Below are 20,013 nucleotides of genomic sequence, written 5' to 3' on the forward strand. Positions count from 1 at the left end.
CAGACGTCTAGAAACCCAGGACCAGGTTCTGACTAAACTGAGTGTTTGGAAAATACAGTAGCAGAGTCACGCTGGTTGTAGCAGAGTCTTCGGTGTGACTTCTTCCGTCTGATGCATTCTAGGAATTTGTTTCATTCATAAACAAAATCGTTTTTCACCTCCATGAACCGACTCGTTTTTTTATTTCAATAAGCCCCTCCCATCCGATTAGCTGAAGCTATAAAAAAACACGTCTCTTACTGAACAAGATGAAAAGCAGGACGATGCTCCTGTGCACAAAGACACATCCATGAAAAGATCTTTTACATGGGTTACAGTCAGAGGTGAAAGAAAGAAGGAATGAAAGAAAGAAATAAAGAAAGGAGTGACTGAGCAAAAAAAAGAAAGAAAGAATGAAAGGAGTGGGTGAGAGCAAAAGAAAGAAAGAAAGAAAGAAAGAAAGAAAGAAAGTAAGAAAGAAAGAAAGGAAGGAGTAACTGAGAGCAAAAGAAATAAAAATAGAAAGTAAGAAAGAATGAAAAAAGCAATAAAGGAGTGACTGACAGCAAAATAAATAAATAAATAAAGAAAGAAAGAAAGAAAGAAAGAAAGAAAGAAAGAAAGAAAGAAAGAAAGAAAGAAAGAAAGAAAGGAGTAACTGAGAGCAAAAGAAATAAAAATAGAAAGTAAGAAAGAATGAAAAAAGCAATAAAGGAGTGACTGACAGCAAAAGAAAGAAAGAAAGAAAGAAAGAAAGAAAGAAAGAAAGAAAGAAAGAAAGAAAGAAAGAAAGAAAGAAAGTATTAAAAGAACTGAATTTTTGTATTCTGATGTATTGACATGATAAAGAAAATTGATTGGACAGTAAATAAATAAACTCTTTATGCTCCTGGAGATTTTCAGTAATAATACTGTTTATAATTAAACAAAATAAAAATCCAAACATCATCACCAACTTCACCTCTGGACATCATCCATCTCCTGAAATCTTCTTCTTCTTATGAACAGAATCAAAAAGATTCGAGTTCCTGAGATGAAATGATCATCACTGATGTTTCTTATAGAAAGAATCACTGAACCAATTCAGTAAACATACATTAATAAAAAACCAAGCAGTCGAGGCTTGAGGGCCTCGCTCAGGGGCCCGGCTGTGGCAACGTTCTAACTGAAAGTCCAACATTCCAACGGAATGAAAACAACCGAGGCACTGGGATCAACTGAAATCGTCATCATTTGTATGTTGATACACTGAGATTTTTATTGTCCTGTAATGAAATGGACGAATTTAACAAAACGACAATCCGAACCCACGTCACCACAAATCCATCTACTGATATATTCCATGTTCCATAATGCACACATATTTATTCTGGAAATTTCCGCTCATTAAAACATGTTGTTTTTTTTTTTTATTCCAACCATTCAATCAATCAATTCTAATGGCTATAAAAAAATATATTAAAATATATTCAATATGGATATAATTGGGCAAAAGGCTTCCACCACAATAACAAAATTTTTACGATTTCTGTAGCACTTTTTTACCTCCATGCCATGAAGTTAAAGAAATCCAGAAATCATCATTTTAGATTCGTTTCGACTGTAATCTCATAATATAAAAATCTAGATCAGTTGAACTGCATTCACTTATATTTAGACTACATTTTTTGTCGTGTCCTGACAAAAAAACAGTTTCAGAACTCCTCAAACCAGCCCATATGTCCTTAACCTACATGCTATAGTCACTGAGAAGGATCTCCTTTTATTCAGGACTCTGCAGTGCAGCTCTGGTACATGACTAGTTGATTGGATCATTGCAAGAATTGTAATATAAGAGGAATAAAACACTCTAGGATGTTCAATGACACCCAGTGGTTGGCCATTTCCCCATAATGCCACGTCTCCTGGTGTATTTTAGACCTTATGTAATTATACTCCAAATTCGTAGCTCTAATCAGTAACCTCCTGCTCCATAAGGGTCTACAAACCTTCTTCACTTTGATGCTGGTTTTTTGGAATGGAGGTAAATATACTGTAGTTTTCCCTATTTAAATTACAGGTTGATGGATAGTTGTGTCAAAAGTTCTGAGTGACACAAAGGAAACCGCTTTGAAACTTGAGAGGAAAAATCTGACCTTTTGGAAAGTCAGACAGACGTCCTATCAGCATGCTGAGAGTTTGAAAAAGATTTCAGGCTGCTCCTCGATTAAAGTACGAAAGAATATCCGCTGTGCTTTAGGCGTCTTACCGTTTTCATGTCGTTCATTTACACCAAAAATCCGTTGTCTCTAAGCTCCGCGGTAACGTTTTTCTATCCATAAACTGTAAGGATTCACCAGTAGACAGACCAGTAGATGAGGTTAAAAAAGATGTAGGCTCCAGGAAAGATCATGCGCGAGTACGTGTCGATGGCGTGCGTGTTCTGGATAATGCGGAAGCCGCGGAGGCCTTTCTTCTTGGCGCCCGTGGACTCGTTGTCGACAGCGAGGTGCACCACCATGCGCTCGTGCTTGTCGTTCGGGTCCTCGGGCCCGTTGGGGGCGCGGCTGTAACCGGCCAGGCTGTTGCTGTGCGCCTCGCTGTACGTCCCGTCCACCATCATGCTCTTGCCACGAGGCAGCCCGCACGTACACGGCAAAGACTGCGTAAACAACAAGCGGTCAGTTAGGGAGTCTTTCAAATCGTTCAGACACAACAACAACAGAAAGAGTTCATTTGCCCAATTATCCGTAAATATTAGCTTGAAATGGTGTCCAGACCTGGTGTCGGGCTTTTTCTCGGAATTTGCGATCTTTCCCATCTTTCACAGTAGTCAGGTAGTTGACCGCGGCATACTCAAGGACCGACAGGAAGACAAAGACGAAGCTGACCCACAGGTAGATGTCCACCGCTTTGATGTAGGACACTCGGGGCATGGACGCGTTAACGCCTGTGATAATGGTGGACATGGTGAGCACCGTGGTGATGCCTGAGGAGATAAAAAACAGGTTCTAAAAAGAAATTCAGCTACGGGTTTGGATTGAATCCGGGCAGTGAAATTATACCTACATACTCATCCTGGCCACTTTGTCTCCGTCCCAATATTTTATGGAAAATGTACATGCACACAATAGAAGATCCAGGTGTTCAAAACCACCCTTGGCATTTTTTTCCCCATGGTTCACAGCTGCATTTGTCATTTTGTAACAGATGTTCTGTGGGCTTATTTATTGCTGGTGAAGCCGAGGCACGGCAATTCATAAGGCGAGACTTTAAAAGATTAGGTCAGCCTTAGGTAATCAATTTGCTGGAGTGCTGCAGGAAAAAACAATTTCCAAGTTCCTGAAACTGAGAAAAGTGTCTAAAGACCCACAAAGTCACAGAGATGGAGGCACATGACTGTATGGGACATCTCTGGATATGGTAAAATGAAATACGAGGTGGTGTTAAAAAAGTTTCAAGACTGATGGTGCACCTTTGAGGTTGATTGGAACGCTGATGATTTTCTGTCTCCTTGATCCAGACTGGTCTATGTTTCAGTGAAGAGTTTACATTTATGGCATTTGGCAGATGCCCTTATCCAGGGGGACTTAAACTGGGCAGGAAAGGGTTAAAAGGGCCTTACTAAAGGGCTCAGTAGTGGCAGTCTGGTTGTGGGATTTGAACTTGTGACCTTCCAATCCAAAGTCCAATGTCTTACCCACTGAGCTACCACCTGAGTGTGTGTAAAATGAAAGAGTGTGTAAAATGAGTACATTATTTAGAATATCAAAGGGGAAAAATCTGAATAGGCCAAGGTTTAAGATGAATAAATGATGATTGAATAATATCTAGTAGATTTTGCTATATTTTTTGTTGCTACCTGGTCACTGGAAAGTAAGGAGTTGCTTTTGCAAATGCATGAATATGAGAAAAAGCTCTTATAGAAACGAGAAGAAATACTGCACCTAAGGACACTCGGGCGGGGACGGCACGCCGGTCGATCCAGAAGGACACCCAGGACAGCATGACCATCAGGGTGGCAGGGAAGTAGGTCTGCAGCAGGAAGAAGAAAATGTGACGTCTCAGGGTGAAGTTGATGTACAGCCGGTTGTACCAACCTGCAGGAATTAACAATATCAGTCATTTCACCTTGGATCACAGTTCATAATCAAAACCAAATTCGGTCCTGTATAGCTTTAAGAACATCGCTGTTGTTATATCCCTTTATCCCTGTGAACAATATGACATTGGGTTGACCTCCATGGCCGTAACAGGAGCTCAGCTTAGCGTCAAGCAAATCAAAGTTTAATTGAACTTCATCCTCACTGCGACGTTCGCTGAAAGTAATTTGACCAAGAATCGATCACTCAGCATTTTTAACGTATACGTCAAAGACAACCCACGATTTCAATTTACGACACGGAGTACCAACAACCTCCCTAGTTCAAATCGTATCATGAGCAACTATTCCTGGATTATCTCACATATACCACGCTCATTTTCCATGACTGATGAGATAAAGCAATCACTGGTGTTTGCAGTGTTGTAGTGGACCAAAAAATAGAGACTATTTCAGCCGTATGTGCTTCTTCCCCAAATGGTTCTTTAGATGTGGCAGCATGAACATTTCTCTTCACTTGAACTAGGAAACCCAAAATCTGCCACAGCATGATAATTCTTTTTATCTATTTATCCACCTATCTGTCCATTTATCTGTCTGTCTATCCGCCCATGTATTCATCTACCTATCTCAAGTAGAAAACCTTGACAAGATGATATTCATGATTGATTGATTGATGGATAGATGTCTAGCAATCTGTCTGTTTATTTATTTATCTCTTCATCCCTTGCTCAAGGGCCCAGCAGTATCAGGTTGCTGGTGCTTGGATATGAACTCAACCATCTAAACAGTGCAAATGACATCAATACATGGAATAATGTTTCAGTGTTCTTGAAACAGCCCCGATAATGCAGTGATTATTCTCTAATATCACCCAGACAATAAACACTACCTGTACTGCTGTAAAAGGCTAGTCTGGAGGTGGTGTGGAACTTCTGAATGAGGAACTGAGAAAGCGAAATCTTGTCGTCTATGCTGAGGGATTCGTCTCCACTCTTCCAGTAAAGCATGAGATCCTCATCTGTGTAGGCATCTGCATACAGAAAACGTTTAGTCAGTTATTTTTCCATGCATACGTTTAGAACACTCATATTTACTCCAGGATTATTCAGGTTGCTGTGAGGAAAAACAGTTGGAGGTCAGTATTTGAAGATGTAAAAAGTAAATGTAGATTTTTGTAACATACAGCTTTCCAGCTCCAAGGTGCAGGTTTGTGTGTCGAGAGGAAAACGACTGAAGTCCATGTTACACGCTGCAGTTACTGTCACTCTGCAGAACACAAAACAGCAAACTCACATAAAGTCACAACTCACTTGACTTAGCTTCAACTGATTTCATATATTCTGTCTGTCTGTCTGTCTTTCTGGCCATTGATCCAACCAGTCATCCTTCTATCTATCTGTCTGTCTGTCGGTCTGTCTAGCCATTGATCCAACTAGTCATCGTCTGTCTGTCTGTCTGTCCATCTGTCCGTCCATCTGTCCGTCCATCTAGCCATTGATCCAACCAGTCAACCGTCTGTCTGTCAGTCTGTCTAGCAATCGATCCAACCAGTCAACCGTCTATCTATCCATCTGCCTGTCTGTCTGTCTGTCCGTCCGTCTAGCCATTGATCCAACCAGTTAACTATCTATCCATCCATCTGTCCATCTACCTATTGATCCAACCAGCCAACTGTCTGTCTGTCTGTCTGTCTGTTAATAAAAATGGAAAAATATGAAGTAAAAATATGCCTCTTGCTGACTAGGATTTAAACACACAAACACTGACCATGTAGATGTTACCACATTTAGAGAAAAACTAAAATCTCTGCTGAACAACTCCCTGACCTGAGGCTGTACAAAACATGTCCATCGGGATACACCCTGAGCATGATGTTATCTGTAGTGGTGTCATGGATGAAGGAGCGTTTAGAGTGGACGAAAAAAACATCGGGGACCCAGATCTTCTTCACCAGGCGACCGTCAAAAGTCATGCTTTTATTGGTAGTGCTGGGAAAGGACAGACGCTCGTCTTTCCAGTAATGCCTCAGGTATAAGGTCATGGTGAAGTCCTGGGGACAGGAGAATTAGAGATTACTGATACACCATAGTAAACATGGTAGCTCTAGAACTGGGGTGAATTTGGTTTCTGTAAGCTTTTGGAGGTCAAGTTATTCTGGTAAATATTTATTATGTACGATGAAATATCTCGGGTCAAGGCATGGCTGAGGAATGAAAATTCAGTCTTGGAAGCGAAAGTCACTAAAGGAGAGCGCTCGGAAGAAAGAAAGATCTCTAAAAATCCCCGAGTAATCCATTAATCCATTCCAGAGGACGTGCAGCCAAAAAACTGTTCACACTGTATTTCTGTTTCAGACATGATTCCTGTTAGTCCTGTTCGTCCCCTTGACTGAAACCCTGGGTTGAACCGGGACTTACTATTAAAACAAACAGGGATTCGACCCTTCCATTTAGTTTAGCACAGAACCCTTTACTGCAATATTTTTTCTTTTCGTTGATGCACGAAAGTGACACCAGGCCAATTTATGGGAATATGGAACAGATCGTTTTCTTTTCTGGCACAATAACACAAAAACTACCGCATTCCTGTCGGCATCAGCGTAGTATATCTAGAGATTAGAGACTCTCTGGCCATGGGCAGATGGGGGATTCTGTATAATTCCTTCCTCCGTCACTGGGCAAACCATATTTATGCGTTCTGCTTGGATGACTCACTCGTCTTTCCTTCCTCCTTACTATATTACATAACGCCAAATCCCTGTGACCGCTCAAACAGTGGCTAAAGACGATCCAAAGTGCATTCTGGATTCATTTCCCCCCTCCACCATGAAAAGAAGCTGCCAGGAACAAATACAAATGTGGAGACCTGCCAAAGTAAAAAGGACACAGACAATTTATCAACTGTCTAGAAAAAGCAACTGATAGTTTTGAAGAGTCTCTAAAGAGCAAGTAGCAACGCGCATTTAATAAAAAATAGCTAGTGCAACACAAACTGAGGCGTCTTCAAATGAATGTGACGTTCCCAGAAAATTGTTTCCATCAAATAGTATCAGATATTTCCAGAGGTGGAAAGTAATCAGCGTTTCGATTCGTCGCTGCGGAAAACGGCGGAGCTGTTCGACGCGTACGATCGCTGTCTGAATTCGGAATCTGCATTTGGGATTTCACTCATTATCATAAATAACGTTATAACGAGATTTTTTTTTTGTGACTCCAAAAGTGTGTAACTCATAGTTTTATTCATTATTGCAATTAAGTAAAAAAAATTTCCATCTTAAACCACACTAGAGTTGGTGCAAATCATCATCTCACCATGTCGACTTCAGAGATGCTGTCCAAGCTCTCGACCTGTACGTCCACGCCCACAGGAATCGCTGGACCTAGAGACCAAAAGAAGCAACCGAGACACGACAATTAGGTTCTACATGTCCTCCTAATAGTTTCTTTTGTCCTGATGGTGAATTTTTATACAAAAGAGCCATTTATAAGTGTTAAGATGTCTGTAATGAAAACAAGACTGAACAAGACTTTCACTCGAGGCGTTCTCTCGAGACGGCCTCGAGGGGAACCTGTCCTGCACACAACCTTCAAGTTAAATGCATCGAGTTCTGGGAAAGCTGTAGTAAATTTGACCTAAATTTAAATGTGGCACACGATGGACAGGGTATAAGGGCATAAAGTTTTAAGTCAAAAGTACTGTAAGGCTTCCAAAATATAGGTGGAAACGGACCATGTACTGTTGTGACTCGATAAATCTTATAAACGTATTTAATCCTATAGATTTTTTTGTAATTCTTTTCCTAATTCGGGTTGAAATCGATCCTTCCTTCACTCACACTGTAGTAGTTCATGCTCTATTGATCACTCATCCCTCATGCTTATTGTGCTTGTGATTCTAAAATGCATTGCGAATCCTATCATCCGTCTCTTTTTTTTTTAAAGCAATACCATCAAGTCTCTGCTCTCAGGTCACAACAGAACAGAAAAACACTGTGGCCAACAAACATGGCCGCCACGGACCACACGTCAAGCACAATGCAGCGCTCTTATTTACTGAAGCGTGCTTAATTACATTCAGTCTCACACACACTTTATAAAAAGACTCACTATCAAATTGCGAAAGTATTGGCTCTAGCATTTGTATTCCTGATATCACAAAGCGTTGTGCCTTCGATTGCTGTTTTGATGTCCATGTTAGCAATTCTAGTCTCACTCTTTCTTTGCCCTGTTTGAAAAACCTCTCTTGATTCCCATGTTGCATTTAATGAAAACTGTCTACCTGCATTTGCATCCGTATGTCTTTAAATTGACACTACATGGACCAGTTGGTGGATGCGAAAATCCTGTAGCTTCCACTCTTTGGGAAAGACGTTCCACTAGATTTTGTGGAGATTTGTGCACATTTATGGTTTCACAAGTGTGTTTGTAAAGGCAGGTACAGGTTTGCAAAAAGACTGGAAACGTTCCATAGGAATTAATGGGAATAAATGGGGAATTTGAAAAAAATTACAGGTTAGCCTATAACAAGGGACTTAAATGTGGTTATAAATTAATCTTATAGCATAAGATCGGGCTGATTTGCTTAAAACAGCCAGATTTAATGCCATTTCGGTTCAATTTCTACCCTGCAGATTCATCAACCACAGCACACTTACTGCAGGGCTACAGAGGCCACGCCCCCTACATGCAATGCACATACCTCAATCACATAACACACATTATTTCTTGAATCCTGCATGTCAAAAAAATGTCCATCTTGGCAAGTAATCAAGTAAATTATCAGCTAATGAGTTTTTACATATAATAAAGTTTGTATACATTTGACCCAATTTCTAATTAATTCTCATAAATTCTCATAAATTTCCAGATGAAGTTCCCATACAAAAAAGTTTCCACCTGTAATTAGCTGTTGGCTCTCTCACCTAACTGTTAAGATTGAGAGCTGGATGGATCTCAGGTCAGTCTAATGCACCTCCTAGAACACTTTTTTTGGAAGCCATATATCAAAGATCTACACCTGACCTTTCCAGTCATATTTGGGTCTTCTCCAAACTGTTGGATGTCTTTGGATGTGCTAGCATGAAATTTTCCATTGACTTGAACTAGCATGGTACTTTTTCATATTTTATTCATTTTTGTTCAATTTTTATTATTACGTCAAGTCTTTATCAATGCAGGTGAAATGGCATCATGTTTGAAGGTCATGGACAGGTCACGTCTAGCCGGCCTGGACCACGCTGAGTCTGGTTCTAACCGGTTATTTTTGATCATTCAAAAAAAAAACACCAAAACAAACAGAAATAGAAGGCACCTGCCACTATTATGTTATTAAAATGTAAATTGGCGAATATTTTAAATATAACGGTAGCAGATGAGATAACCGTTGACAAAAAACTTGCAATGGGATGTTCTCTGGGAGCTTTGAGTCTAACCAGAAACCAACTCGTTTAACAGGTCAGAACGAGAGCATTTATAGATCGGGGTTTATTTCCCTCTCCCTCGAGTCAGCATTTTGTATTTCCGACCTCAGACTGTTGAGTCAATTGTGCAATTTGTTAAAAGGAATCATTTCAAAAGAGCAATTTGTTCACGAGACAGACGTCGCGATAGATCCGACACCTGATAAGAGACGTGGACCGACTGCATCTGGTTTGATCTTGAATCCCTGCCTGAAGTGCCAAATCGGGATTAGGGCAGTGCATAGGGTTTGTTATTCATGAGAAGATTTATTTCCCTCCAAAGTAATTACACCAGAAATCCATCTGCTGGTTTCGGACGAAAAAAAAGGGGGATCATTTTAAGAAGCAGAAGCTGTAAATATTAATCACGAGCTTGATAATGAAAATATTAGGGTTGGAGCAATGCATTATATTATTCAGTCCCCTTGATTTTCCCGTTCCATATTTAGTCCCAGTTTGCCGTTATGATGAGCTCCACTCTTCTGGGAAGATGTTCCACTAGATTTTTTGAACTTTGGTGCTCTTTCAAAAACAATACGGTTGAGGTTAGAGCTCTCTGAAGATCTTCAACCACTCCAACCCATGTAAAGCAGATCTTCATGGAGCTGGCTTTGTGCACAGGGGCATCGCGATGCTGGAACAGATTTGGGTCTAAATAGAAGTAGCACATACAGAAAAAGCTGAGTGTCCAAATACTTTTGTCCATACAGTGTATATAAACAAACAACCTTTAAACAAACCCAAACCAAACTACTTCTTCCTTCTCTCGTTCATAGTCGTCCCTCGCTGATTTACGTAAAGTCTAGATAAAGAGCACTTGATTTTACTAATACTCTTGTGCCAGAATGAGCACCAATCTCCACAAAATCTAACGGATCATCTTCCCAGAAGAGTGGAGCTTATTATAAAAAGAAATGGAAGCGAAACATGGTATGGAATGTCCAAAAAGCAGCCATCTTTCTGTGAAGTGTCCACAAACTTTTGGAAATATAGCGTAACTTTATGGAAAACTATAAATGACATTCCTGGTTACCCAATTGCTCATTTTGGATTCTTCATTTGTTTTCGGATTTGTTAATGTGTTTTGCACTTCTCGGCCACCGTAGTATAGTATACACTTATAGACCGGAATTATCCCTTTAAAGGTTTTTTTAAAGGTTTATTTCTCTTAAAGTAACAAAGTTTTTTTTTTTTTGCCACTGTCATAAATTAAAGGTAAACATGGATTTCCACAGTCTATTTAATTCTGAGTTTGTCTGACAATGTCCAATTATTAAATATAATGAGTATAAGACTTAATATCCTGTTAAAGCTTTTCCAGATTTTTGAATTTCAAGAATAAAATATCTGCATTTGTACGCTTCAGGTTAAGGTTGTGCATACTGTGGTGTCATTGCTACAATCCATTCCTTTGTCTCTGCTGCACCAGGATTAAAAATTATAAATAGCTCTTTGAAACCAGGCTGGTGTTCATGCCCATTAAATTAAAAAAATACTGCAACATATGCAAAAATACAAAAGTATTGGGACACTCGACTTTCCCCAGCCATGTGTGGCTCTTCTACAAAGCTACAACCACACAATTGTGGAGGATGTCTATACTTGGAGACCCAAACATATTCCAGCATGACACAAAGCTAGGCTCCATGAAGATGTGGAATCTTTGGGTTGGAGTGGAGTGGATCTCCTGCTAAAGTTTGGACCTCTACCCTATTGAACGTCAACATGAGATAAATTGGAACGGCACTCCAGGCCTCCTGAACTCGCCAGTACCCGAGTTCCTTTACTAACATCCTTGTGCCTGGATGAGTATAAATCTCCACAAAAATGTATTCCCAGGAGAGTGGAGCTTATTGTAAGACGTCAATATGGACGAAATATGGATTGGGTTTAAAAAAAAAAAACAGATCCGAATGTATTGTGGGGAGATATATTTTATTTGAGACAGAATTATCGCAACTTAATCCTACATTTCTATCTGTACTAAATGTAACTTAAATTATTTCTTTTCAATTTTCTAATACTATAATCAACATTTCCATGGACAAATATGGACGCTTTATGTTTATGTTGATGCTCATTATTAGTGGACCCACACTCCACATCGAGCACGAAGACTAAATATTCTCGTAAATGTTCGAAAGTAATTATGGTGTTTTAGATTATACGGTGTAAATCATCAGATCACCATTACGCCACAGAAATCACAACAAATCCCTACCATGCACGAGTGCAAGACGCATTTCCAGTCATTTCTCCTGGTCAAGCGATTGCCCGACGGTCAACAGAAACCACGTACGAGAGAACCGGTGTTGTAGAAACAGTGCGATTAAAACGGACAAGGAGAGAACGACCTTTGTTATTTATACGCTGATTGACAGGATGGTCAACATACAGCCAGGGGTGTACTAAAGACAATAAACACAAAGAAAAATTGCCATCCTGCTGTTACAATAAGATAATACCAAACTAAAGCAATCAGCTTCTGACAGGCAAATATATACTATATATATATATATATATATATATATATATATATATATATATATATATATATATATATATATACAGTACAGACCAAAAGTTTGGACACACCTTCTCATTTAAAGAGTTTTCTTTATTTTCATGACTATGAAAATTGTAGATTCACACTGAAGGCATCAAAACTATGAATTAACACATGTGGAATTATATATGGAATTATATACATAACAAAAAAGTGTGAAACAACTGAAAAATCTCATATTCTAGGTTCTTCAAAGTAGCCACCTTTTGCTTTGATTACTGCTTTGCACACTCTTGGCATTCTCTTAATGAGCTTCAAGAGGTAGTCACCTGAAATGGTCTTCCAACAGTCTTGAAGGAGTTCCCCGAAAGATGCTTGGCACTTGTTGGCCCTTTTGCCTTCACTCTGCGGTCCAGCTCACCCCTAAACCATCTGGATTGGGTTCAGGTCCGGTGACTGTGGAGGCCAGGTCATCTGGCGCAGCACCCCATCACTCTGCTTCTTGGTCAAATAGCCCTTGATGCCTTCAGTGTGACGCTACAATTTTCATAGTCATGAAAATAAAGAAAACTCTTTGAATGAGAAGGTGTGTCCAAACTTTTGGTCTGTACTGTATTTATATATATATATATATATATATATATATATATATATATATATATATATATATATATATAGGTTGTCATGCTGGAACAGGTTTGGGTCTCCTAGTTCAAGTGAAGGAAAAAAAAAATTCATGCTACCACTTCCAAAGACGTTTTACACAATCGTGTGCACAAACATCCACATACACCGGGTGTCCCAATACATTTGCCAACTTATAGAGGTCTTAAAATAACCATACAACATATTTAAGTGTCTTGGACACTGTATTCTGGCAGAACTTCTTCAAAGCATTGATTCCACACGTCTCTGAATCTCCAATGGAAGGAGGAAAACAAGCATAGCAAAAAGAATAACAAAGTCCTGACAAACGCCTCCGCTCTGAGAGAATAAGTAAATGCCCCCCTACAACATTCGAGCCATGAGCTATCATTACTGTTTACATAAGCTGTTATACGAGTTGTGTAGATGTTTTAGAACCTCACTAGAGCCCAGAAAACGATCAGATTTTTCACCTGGTCACTTTGCTGGAAGCGATCCATGAGATTCAGACTTGTCCAAGTGATACATCGCTTGTTTCTTTTCTCCGCTTGAGTCTTTTTTTTTTTATTATTATTATTATTATATGCCTACAAATATAAATGCAGCCTTATATCCAGAATTTCTCTAACATTTCTAGATGTAAAACGGGTATGGCAAAAGTATTGGGACACCCGTCTTTTCCCCAGCTGTTTGTTCTTCTTTCATCGAATTTAAATGCACACAATCGTCTTTACCTGAAAACCCAAACATGTTCCAGCATGACACCAAGCTAGCACCATGAAGATGTGGAATCCATGTGTTGAAGGTAAAGATCTTCTGCTATAGTGTTTTGAACCTTAACCCTAGTGAACACCTTTGGGATGAATAAGAACATCACCTCAGGCCTCCTCACTTCACTCCACATTTGTACATGACTTCCTTTACTAATACCCTTGTGCCTGAATAAGCACAAAATCTAGTAGAACACATACATGAACCTCCTCCTCGTCTTCCTCTTTTCCTTCTTCACTGGTGGCTCCATCCTCAGCATTCTCCTACCAATATACCCCATGTCTTTCCTCTGCACCATCTTAATCTCACCTCCCTCACCTTGTCTCCAAAACGTCCTACATGCACCATCCTTCTAATTATACAAAAAAACCAACAACAAACGTCTGAATAATTAATTCCCCTCGCTGTATTCCAAATTTGCAGAACCTGATGCCAGCGGGGGGGATTCAAAATACCCCACGGTTCTTGTGGGCAGCATTTAAGGACTGTTTAAATGCTGTGCTTGTGAGACTCCTACTCCGCTGTAGTCTATATAAAAAATGCTGTGGGTATCTATTACATGCAAAAACTGCCAGAGCGATTCTTCCCTGCCGAGCGTTCACATTTAATCTGGGCTCGGATTAAGGTTAGTGTTCTTAGTGATTCCCAGCTCTGACCCTGGAGTATCCCTGAAGTATGTCAAAACCATACCTGAAGCATGATAATAAGCTGAAGGTTAAAGTGTGGAAAAGCAAGTAAGAAAAGAGAATATCCGAATTTTCTCGGCTATTGTATAAGAATGCGGCTGCTTAGGGCCTGAGAAGCAGCTGAACTGCTGGAAGATTTTTTTTTAAGCAGATATATATCTCTTGTTTTTTCCCCCCAAGTGGAAAAGGATTGAGCAGTTTTCTACCTGAACTTTATGTTTTGGCCTTATTGGATCGGATTTATTTATTTATTACAAGACTAAAAAAACACTGACTGGCTCTCGTCCACAAAGTCTGCCTCCATTCATGCTAACTCCTCGCTAACATATGGAAACCCAACACCCCGTACACGAATCATCCGTAATTTCACAATTTGCAAGCCAACGTACTCTTCATGATAAGCACATGCCAACTTGCTTTAGGGACGACTGTGCTTTCGCTTCCATAAGGAGTTTAGAAGACGTCTATTGTTTCCACTTGGGAAGATCAGCTTCTTCTGCTAGCTCTGAGCATCTTTGAACGGCTTAAAAAAAAACGGGAAATGAAGCGAGTGTGAAAGCTAAATAAAGCACACACACACACACTTTCAAATGTCATTCTGTCATTTTTTTTTCCTCTCCATAATGTTAGAACAAAAAAGAGGCACTCGAGTCACACACTTCCGCTATCTGCGTAAAGGATGTCAAATGCTGGCAGGATGAGAGAAAGAAAGAGCGCGAGCGAGCGCCGGATCGTTCGTTTTTCCCGAGTTTCTCCATCACTGATGTTAAACATTTGCCTGTCTACTCAGAAGACGTAGATTTATTCGGCGTATGCACAGCTCCATACAAATGAGCCTACGCTAGTCACTTCGCTAGTCACACTCAATTGCGCACTAAACGCTTGCAAAGATGCGACGTGTACTCAATGCTACTTCGCTCTACACCATATTGACCCACCTATCTTCCTTCACATGCATAGTCCTTTAATACACTCTATGGTAACTTCAAACAGTCTGGAGTCATTTAAATACAGATTAGATCACGTTTCAAAGGCCATGCAGGCCCTGCTCAGGAGAACGTATTGGTAAAGCTCTAAGAACAGCTTCCAAGACACGTTCCAAAAGTGGCGGGAAGGCCGGGAGAGCTGTATCATTCCCGGGCCTTTCCGCCACTTCTAGAACGTGTCTTGAAAGTCTTTTCGAAGCGTGTCAAGCACCTTCTGCGATTCTCCCTGGATCTCCTCAATGGTGTCAAAACAGCTGTTCTAATCTTCATCTTCAGGAAGCGTGTGAAGTCCCCAGGAGCCAAATCTGGTAGACATGGTGAGAATAGCACCAGCTCCTAGTGTACACAGGACAATGTCTTATGGCACATTGAGTTTTGAAAGTCGGTGCCCCCTGTGAGTGTGCATGCAGCCTTGTGCTGCCACCTGTTGGCATGGTACAACACTAGTTTTGAAACTTTTTGATACCACGATCCACACACTTTCCTCATTTCTGATTTGCACTAAAGTTTGAAAAGTGGATGAGGAAATCTGAACCCTTTTTCAAAAGTAATCGCACCCTCACAGGACCATCGACTTATCATTTGTTTGCACATAAACAATTATAATAAGCTGCAAAAACTTCTACGTCATTACAGGAGAAGATGCATAATGGACTGTATCCAGAAGCAAGCCTCATGACCATGTGAATGAAATTGGGGTCATCCTTGAAGAGACTATTTCGACCAGGAGAGAAACATTCAGCCTAAAGAAAGTTCAGGAAATGGACCTTCAAACAGTACATAGGTCGCAGTGTTGCCTCTTCTAGCTTCCAAAACCGTGACAGGAACTGAATAAGCTACAGTATGCTACATTGCCCTTTGTGAATGTGGGTGTGTGGATGGTGTCCTGATGATGTTCTCTCCAGAATTTATTCCAAATATCTTATGACTACTCAACTGCTCAGAATTACACACTGCAACACAAACTCCATAGCACACACGGATATTCAGCTTTTTACTGAGCAAAACATTCCCCCTATCAAAAAGTAAAGCTCTGGAAGATGTTTTTACCTCAGGTTTGATGGTTTTCTACCTCATTCAAATAATTATAGGTCTTCAAAACATTTCTGGATTGTCTACCCTCATCGAAGTGTTTCTCTAATGAATGTGGTTTAAAGGAGAGTTAAAGGAGAGTTTCAACCTCAAAGCTTTTCTAAATCATGGAAAACGCTGGTCTACCCTAATCGAAAAATTTCTACCTCGTCCAATGTGTCTACCTCATCAACGCATTTTATCAAAGCTTTCCATTCATCAGTGCATCTTGTTTTGATGAGATAAAAAACTTTGTTGAGGTAGAAATGCTTTGATTGGGTGGAAAATTCTCATCATACCTCATCCAACCAAGTATGTCTACCTTATCAACTCTTTTCTAACTCAATTCGTTTCTACCTTCAAGATTTTCTCTCATCAAAGTTTTTCTTCTCCATCAAAGGTTTTCTATCCATCAGTGTATCTACCTCATCAAAGCATTTCTGACTTGGAAACATGTTTCTACCTCATCAAAGTGTTTCTACTCCATCAAAGTCTTTCAACTTCACAGTGTTCCTATCTCCAAGATTTTCTAACTCATCAAAGCTTTCCATTGATCAGTGTAGCTACCTCAAACCTTTTTTTTTTTTACCTTAGAAATGTATTTCTACCTCAAAGCAGTTTACCTAATCAAGGACTTAACTTCATTACTGGTCCTAACATAATGACATTTCTTACTCAGGAATGTGTCAACCTCCAAGCTTTTCTACCTCATCAAAGCTTCCTATTCATCACTGTATCTACCTCATCAAAGCATTTCTACCTCAAAGCTTTTTTTTTTTACCTGAGAAATGTGTTTCTACCTCATCAAAGCTTTTTTACTTTACAAATGTGTTTCTACCTCATCAAAGCATTTCTACCTCATCAAAGCATTTCTACCTCATAAATGTGATTCTTCTTCATCACGGCATTTCTACATCAAAGCATTTCTACCTCATCAAAGAGTTTTTACCTCATAAAACCATTTCTAACTCCAAAATTTGTTTCTACAAGAAATGGTAGAAACAAAGTGATCTATCAATCAAAGAATATCTATCTACCTCATCAAAGAATTTATACCACATCAAAGACATCCAACTTCATCAGTGTTTCTTTCTCTCTCTTAGGACACATTTCTAACTCGGGAACATGTTTCTACCTCCAAGTTTTTCTACCTCGTCAAAACATTTTTAACTCAGAAACATGTTTCTATTTCATCAAAGTGTTTCAACCTCAGGAAAGCATATCTGTGTCATTAAAGCACTTCTACCAAGGCTTTTATTCAGCCAAAGATCAGGAATCTGAGATAGGCTGACTGGATAATTGCATGCACATAACAGGTGTATCCAAAGAAAGTAAATCAGGAACACTTCTATTCCGTTATTTTAGATATAATAGTCTTATTAAAAAACAGCCAGAATACCTATGTTTATATTATTCCAATGCAGCAATATAGCAATATAGCAATATCTATCTATCTATCTATCTATCTATCTATCTATCTATCTATCTATCTATCTATCTATCTATCTATCTATCTATATATATATATATATATATATATATATATATATATATACAGTTCATTTACGATAGCTTATATTTCTTATATGCTATAATAACTAAGACCATTGACTATATACAGCATCCAGAATTTTCCCCGGATAATAAACTGTTCAAGTTTCTTCCCTACCTGCAAACGCTGGCCTCATGGTGAAATCGTGATCTTCCACACGAAGCAAATGGTTAGTTTTCACTTTCCTTGTCTTAGTTCCATCCACCACCTTTTTGGACAGCGGGCTGTAAGACAATATTAGGAAGGTTTAGAGGTTTAAACCCACAACCGCAGTGTTCCACAAAGAACCTTTAAAGCTGCTGAATCAGAATATAAAAGTGTAAATAGATCAGATCATATGGAAAGTATGAACATGATCTGACACAGCTTCTGAGCAGGAAAAAAGGTCTAGGGGTGTTGAAGATCTGACCAGATGTTTTGGTGGTACCAGAGGGACCTCAACAATATTAGGCAGGTGGCTTTAATGTTCTGGCTGGTTGCAATGAACATCATGGAAACGTCATCGCTTACGTTTTATCAGCTTTAAACAATCATATCCTGCAACTTCAACTCACAGATGAGTCGGCTGACGCTGGAGACTCCTTCCACAAATATCGAGCGACATTTTGCATGACGCCGAAATCCACAGCGACTTACGTTCATCTCATTCATGCACCTAAGCAGCAATTGGGTCAAGACCCTTTTTTTGAATGGCAAAGAAATGGCAATTTGGGGGGCTGGGATTTAAACTCACAACCTTCAGAATCAAAGAAGAACACCTTAACCATAAGCAAGCATCTCCCATATTGCAAATGTTTCCTGTATCAACAGTAATACGGGTATCGATCTGTTTATTATTAGCCTCAGATTACAAGTAACAGCTGCTGGTATAGAAATAAACATCAGAAGGGATAGAAACCTACAAGCTGCTGTTGTGTTCAATGAATCAACATCGACTCAATTCAGGAGAGCACGAAAGAGTGGGATGTAACATTATTAGGCAATAATGATATGAATAATGAATTATTATTAATAATAATAATAAGCTTTATGACCACCACTGGGTCTGTACTACTTATATATAATTTAGAAGGATAATCCAATAAGCTGTTATGAAGGGTGTATTTTATCATACTAACAAGAACATACCAATATACTATCAAGAAAGGCAAATAAATATGCAAAATATATGTAATGAATATGTAAATATGTAATACATATATAATGATTTTTTTTTTTTTTTTTTTTTGCAGGAATGCATAGAAATCAACAAAAGTTTCGCAAACAGGTCAAACACTGTTCAGTGAAATGAAACAACAATAATAATAAATATATAAATAAAAGCAATACATACGGTCCGTGTTTCGGAGTTTCCAGGTTTGCGGACCACCTGCGTTTCCTGCTCTTCTGCTTCCCGCATTCGGCGACCAGAACCAGGCAGAGGATGAGGACCAGCAGGTAGTTAATATAAGGCATGATGCGGGTTTGATGAGGAATCTGCCTCGGTGTGTGAACTCTCCACCCTCAGCATGGTAATATTCCCATTCCGCACTTGCTACTCACACGCATCTCTCATCTCTCTCTCTCTCTTTCATCTCCCTGTCCATAAGAGGCTGTGTGTGTGTGTGTGTGTGTGTGTGTGTGTGTGTGTGTGTGTGTGTCGCTTCCCGCTGTTCCTGGTCCCTGCTGTCCGATTGGCTCTCTGTGCTGCTGAACAGTGGACACAGAATGTGTGTGTGTGTGTGAGAGAGAGCTATAGAAAGAGAAAGATGGGGAGGGATAGAGAGAAAAAGAGGGGGGGAGTTTGAGAAAGAGAAAGAGGTAGAGAGAGACAAATGGAGAGAAAAAGAGGCTTGAGGGAGAGAGAGAGAGAGAAAAAGAGAGGGGTAGAGTGAGGGAGTTATGGAGAAAGATGAAGAGAAAGAGATGGAGACTTAAGAAAAATTCAAGTTATAATGAATGATTTGGATATTGAATGCAAATTCTGTATTTTTTTTGAAGTGTGGGTGTCGATTGTGTTACATTTTTGTGTGATTTTATTACTCAACAGAATCTTTTTGGGATCTTGAAGAATCTTTTGGTTAAAAATGAGAATAAACATCAAAGTGCTACAGAATTCTCCAATCCAGTTGCTCAGAATTTGTCCATATTCTATAAAAAAAACAACAACAAAACAACAATCTGACCATAATATCAACCGTATGTTTGTTCCTACTGCTTTTTCAACACCTTATAAGCGTTTTGTAATTCAAGCTGTTTTTTCCCCACAACATTAAATTTAACAACTATATTTATA

At 39.4% G+C, this 20,013-nt stretch overlaps 1 protein-coding gene across 1 annotated transcript; it reads right to left on the minus strand.

Annotated features, from left to right (window-relative positions):
- Positions 1-742: 742 nt before the first annotated feature.
- LOC124401784 (gamma-aminobutyric acid receptor subunit rho-2-like) lies at positions 743-19,504 on the minus strand. Its single transcript, XM_046874246.1, has 9 exons — positions 19,072-19,504; positions 17,856-17,962; positions 7,375-7,442; positions 5,890-6,113; positions 5,247-5,329; positions 4,953-5,093; positions 3,906-4,058; positions 2,739-2,947; positions 743-2,620 (listed from the first exon to the last, which is right to left on the minus strand). The coding sequence occupies exons 1-9, from the start codon at positions 19,191-19,193 to the stop codon at positions 2,312-2,314; spliced, it is 1,416 nt and encodes a 471-aa protein (XP_046730202.1). The 5' UTR covers positions 19,194-19,504; the 3' UTR covers positions 743-2,311.
- Between the last annotated feature and the right edge of the window lie 509 nt (positions 19,505-20,013).

This window comes from Silurus meridionalis, chromosome 18, assembly GCF_014805685.1.
Source record: "Silurus meridionalis isolate SWU-2019-XX chromosome 18, ASM1480568v1, whole genome shotgun sequence".
Classification (NCBI taxonomy): Eukaryota; Metazoa; Chordata; class Actinopteri; order Siluriformes; family Siluridae; genus Silurus; species Silurus meridionalis.

What these genes read in the sequence shown, in the direction of transcription:
- LOC124401784 (XM_046874246.1), bottom strand. Translation starts at nt 19,193, where the DNA reads ATGCCTTATATTAACTACCTGCTGGTCCTCATCCTCTGCCTGGTTCTG. An exon ending in GAAACTCCGAAACACGGACC is followed by an intron (nt 17,963 to 19,071) that starts GTATGTATTGCT and finishes ATTGTCTTACAG; the next exon opens with CCCGCTGTCCAAAAAGGTGG. An exon ending in GAGAAAAAGCCCGACACCAG is followed by an intron (nt 2,621 to 2,738) that starts GTCTGGACACCA and finishes TTGTTTACGCAG; the next exon opens with TCTTTGCCGTGTACGTGCGG.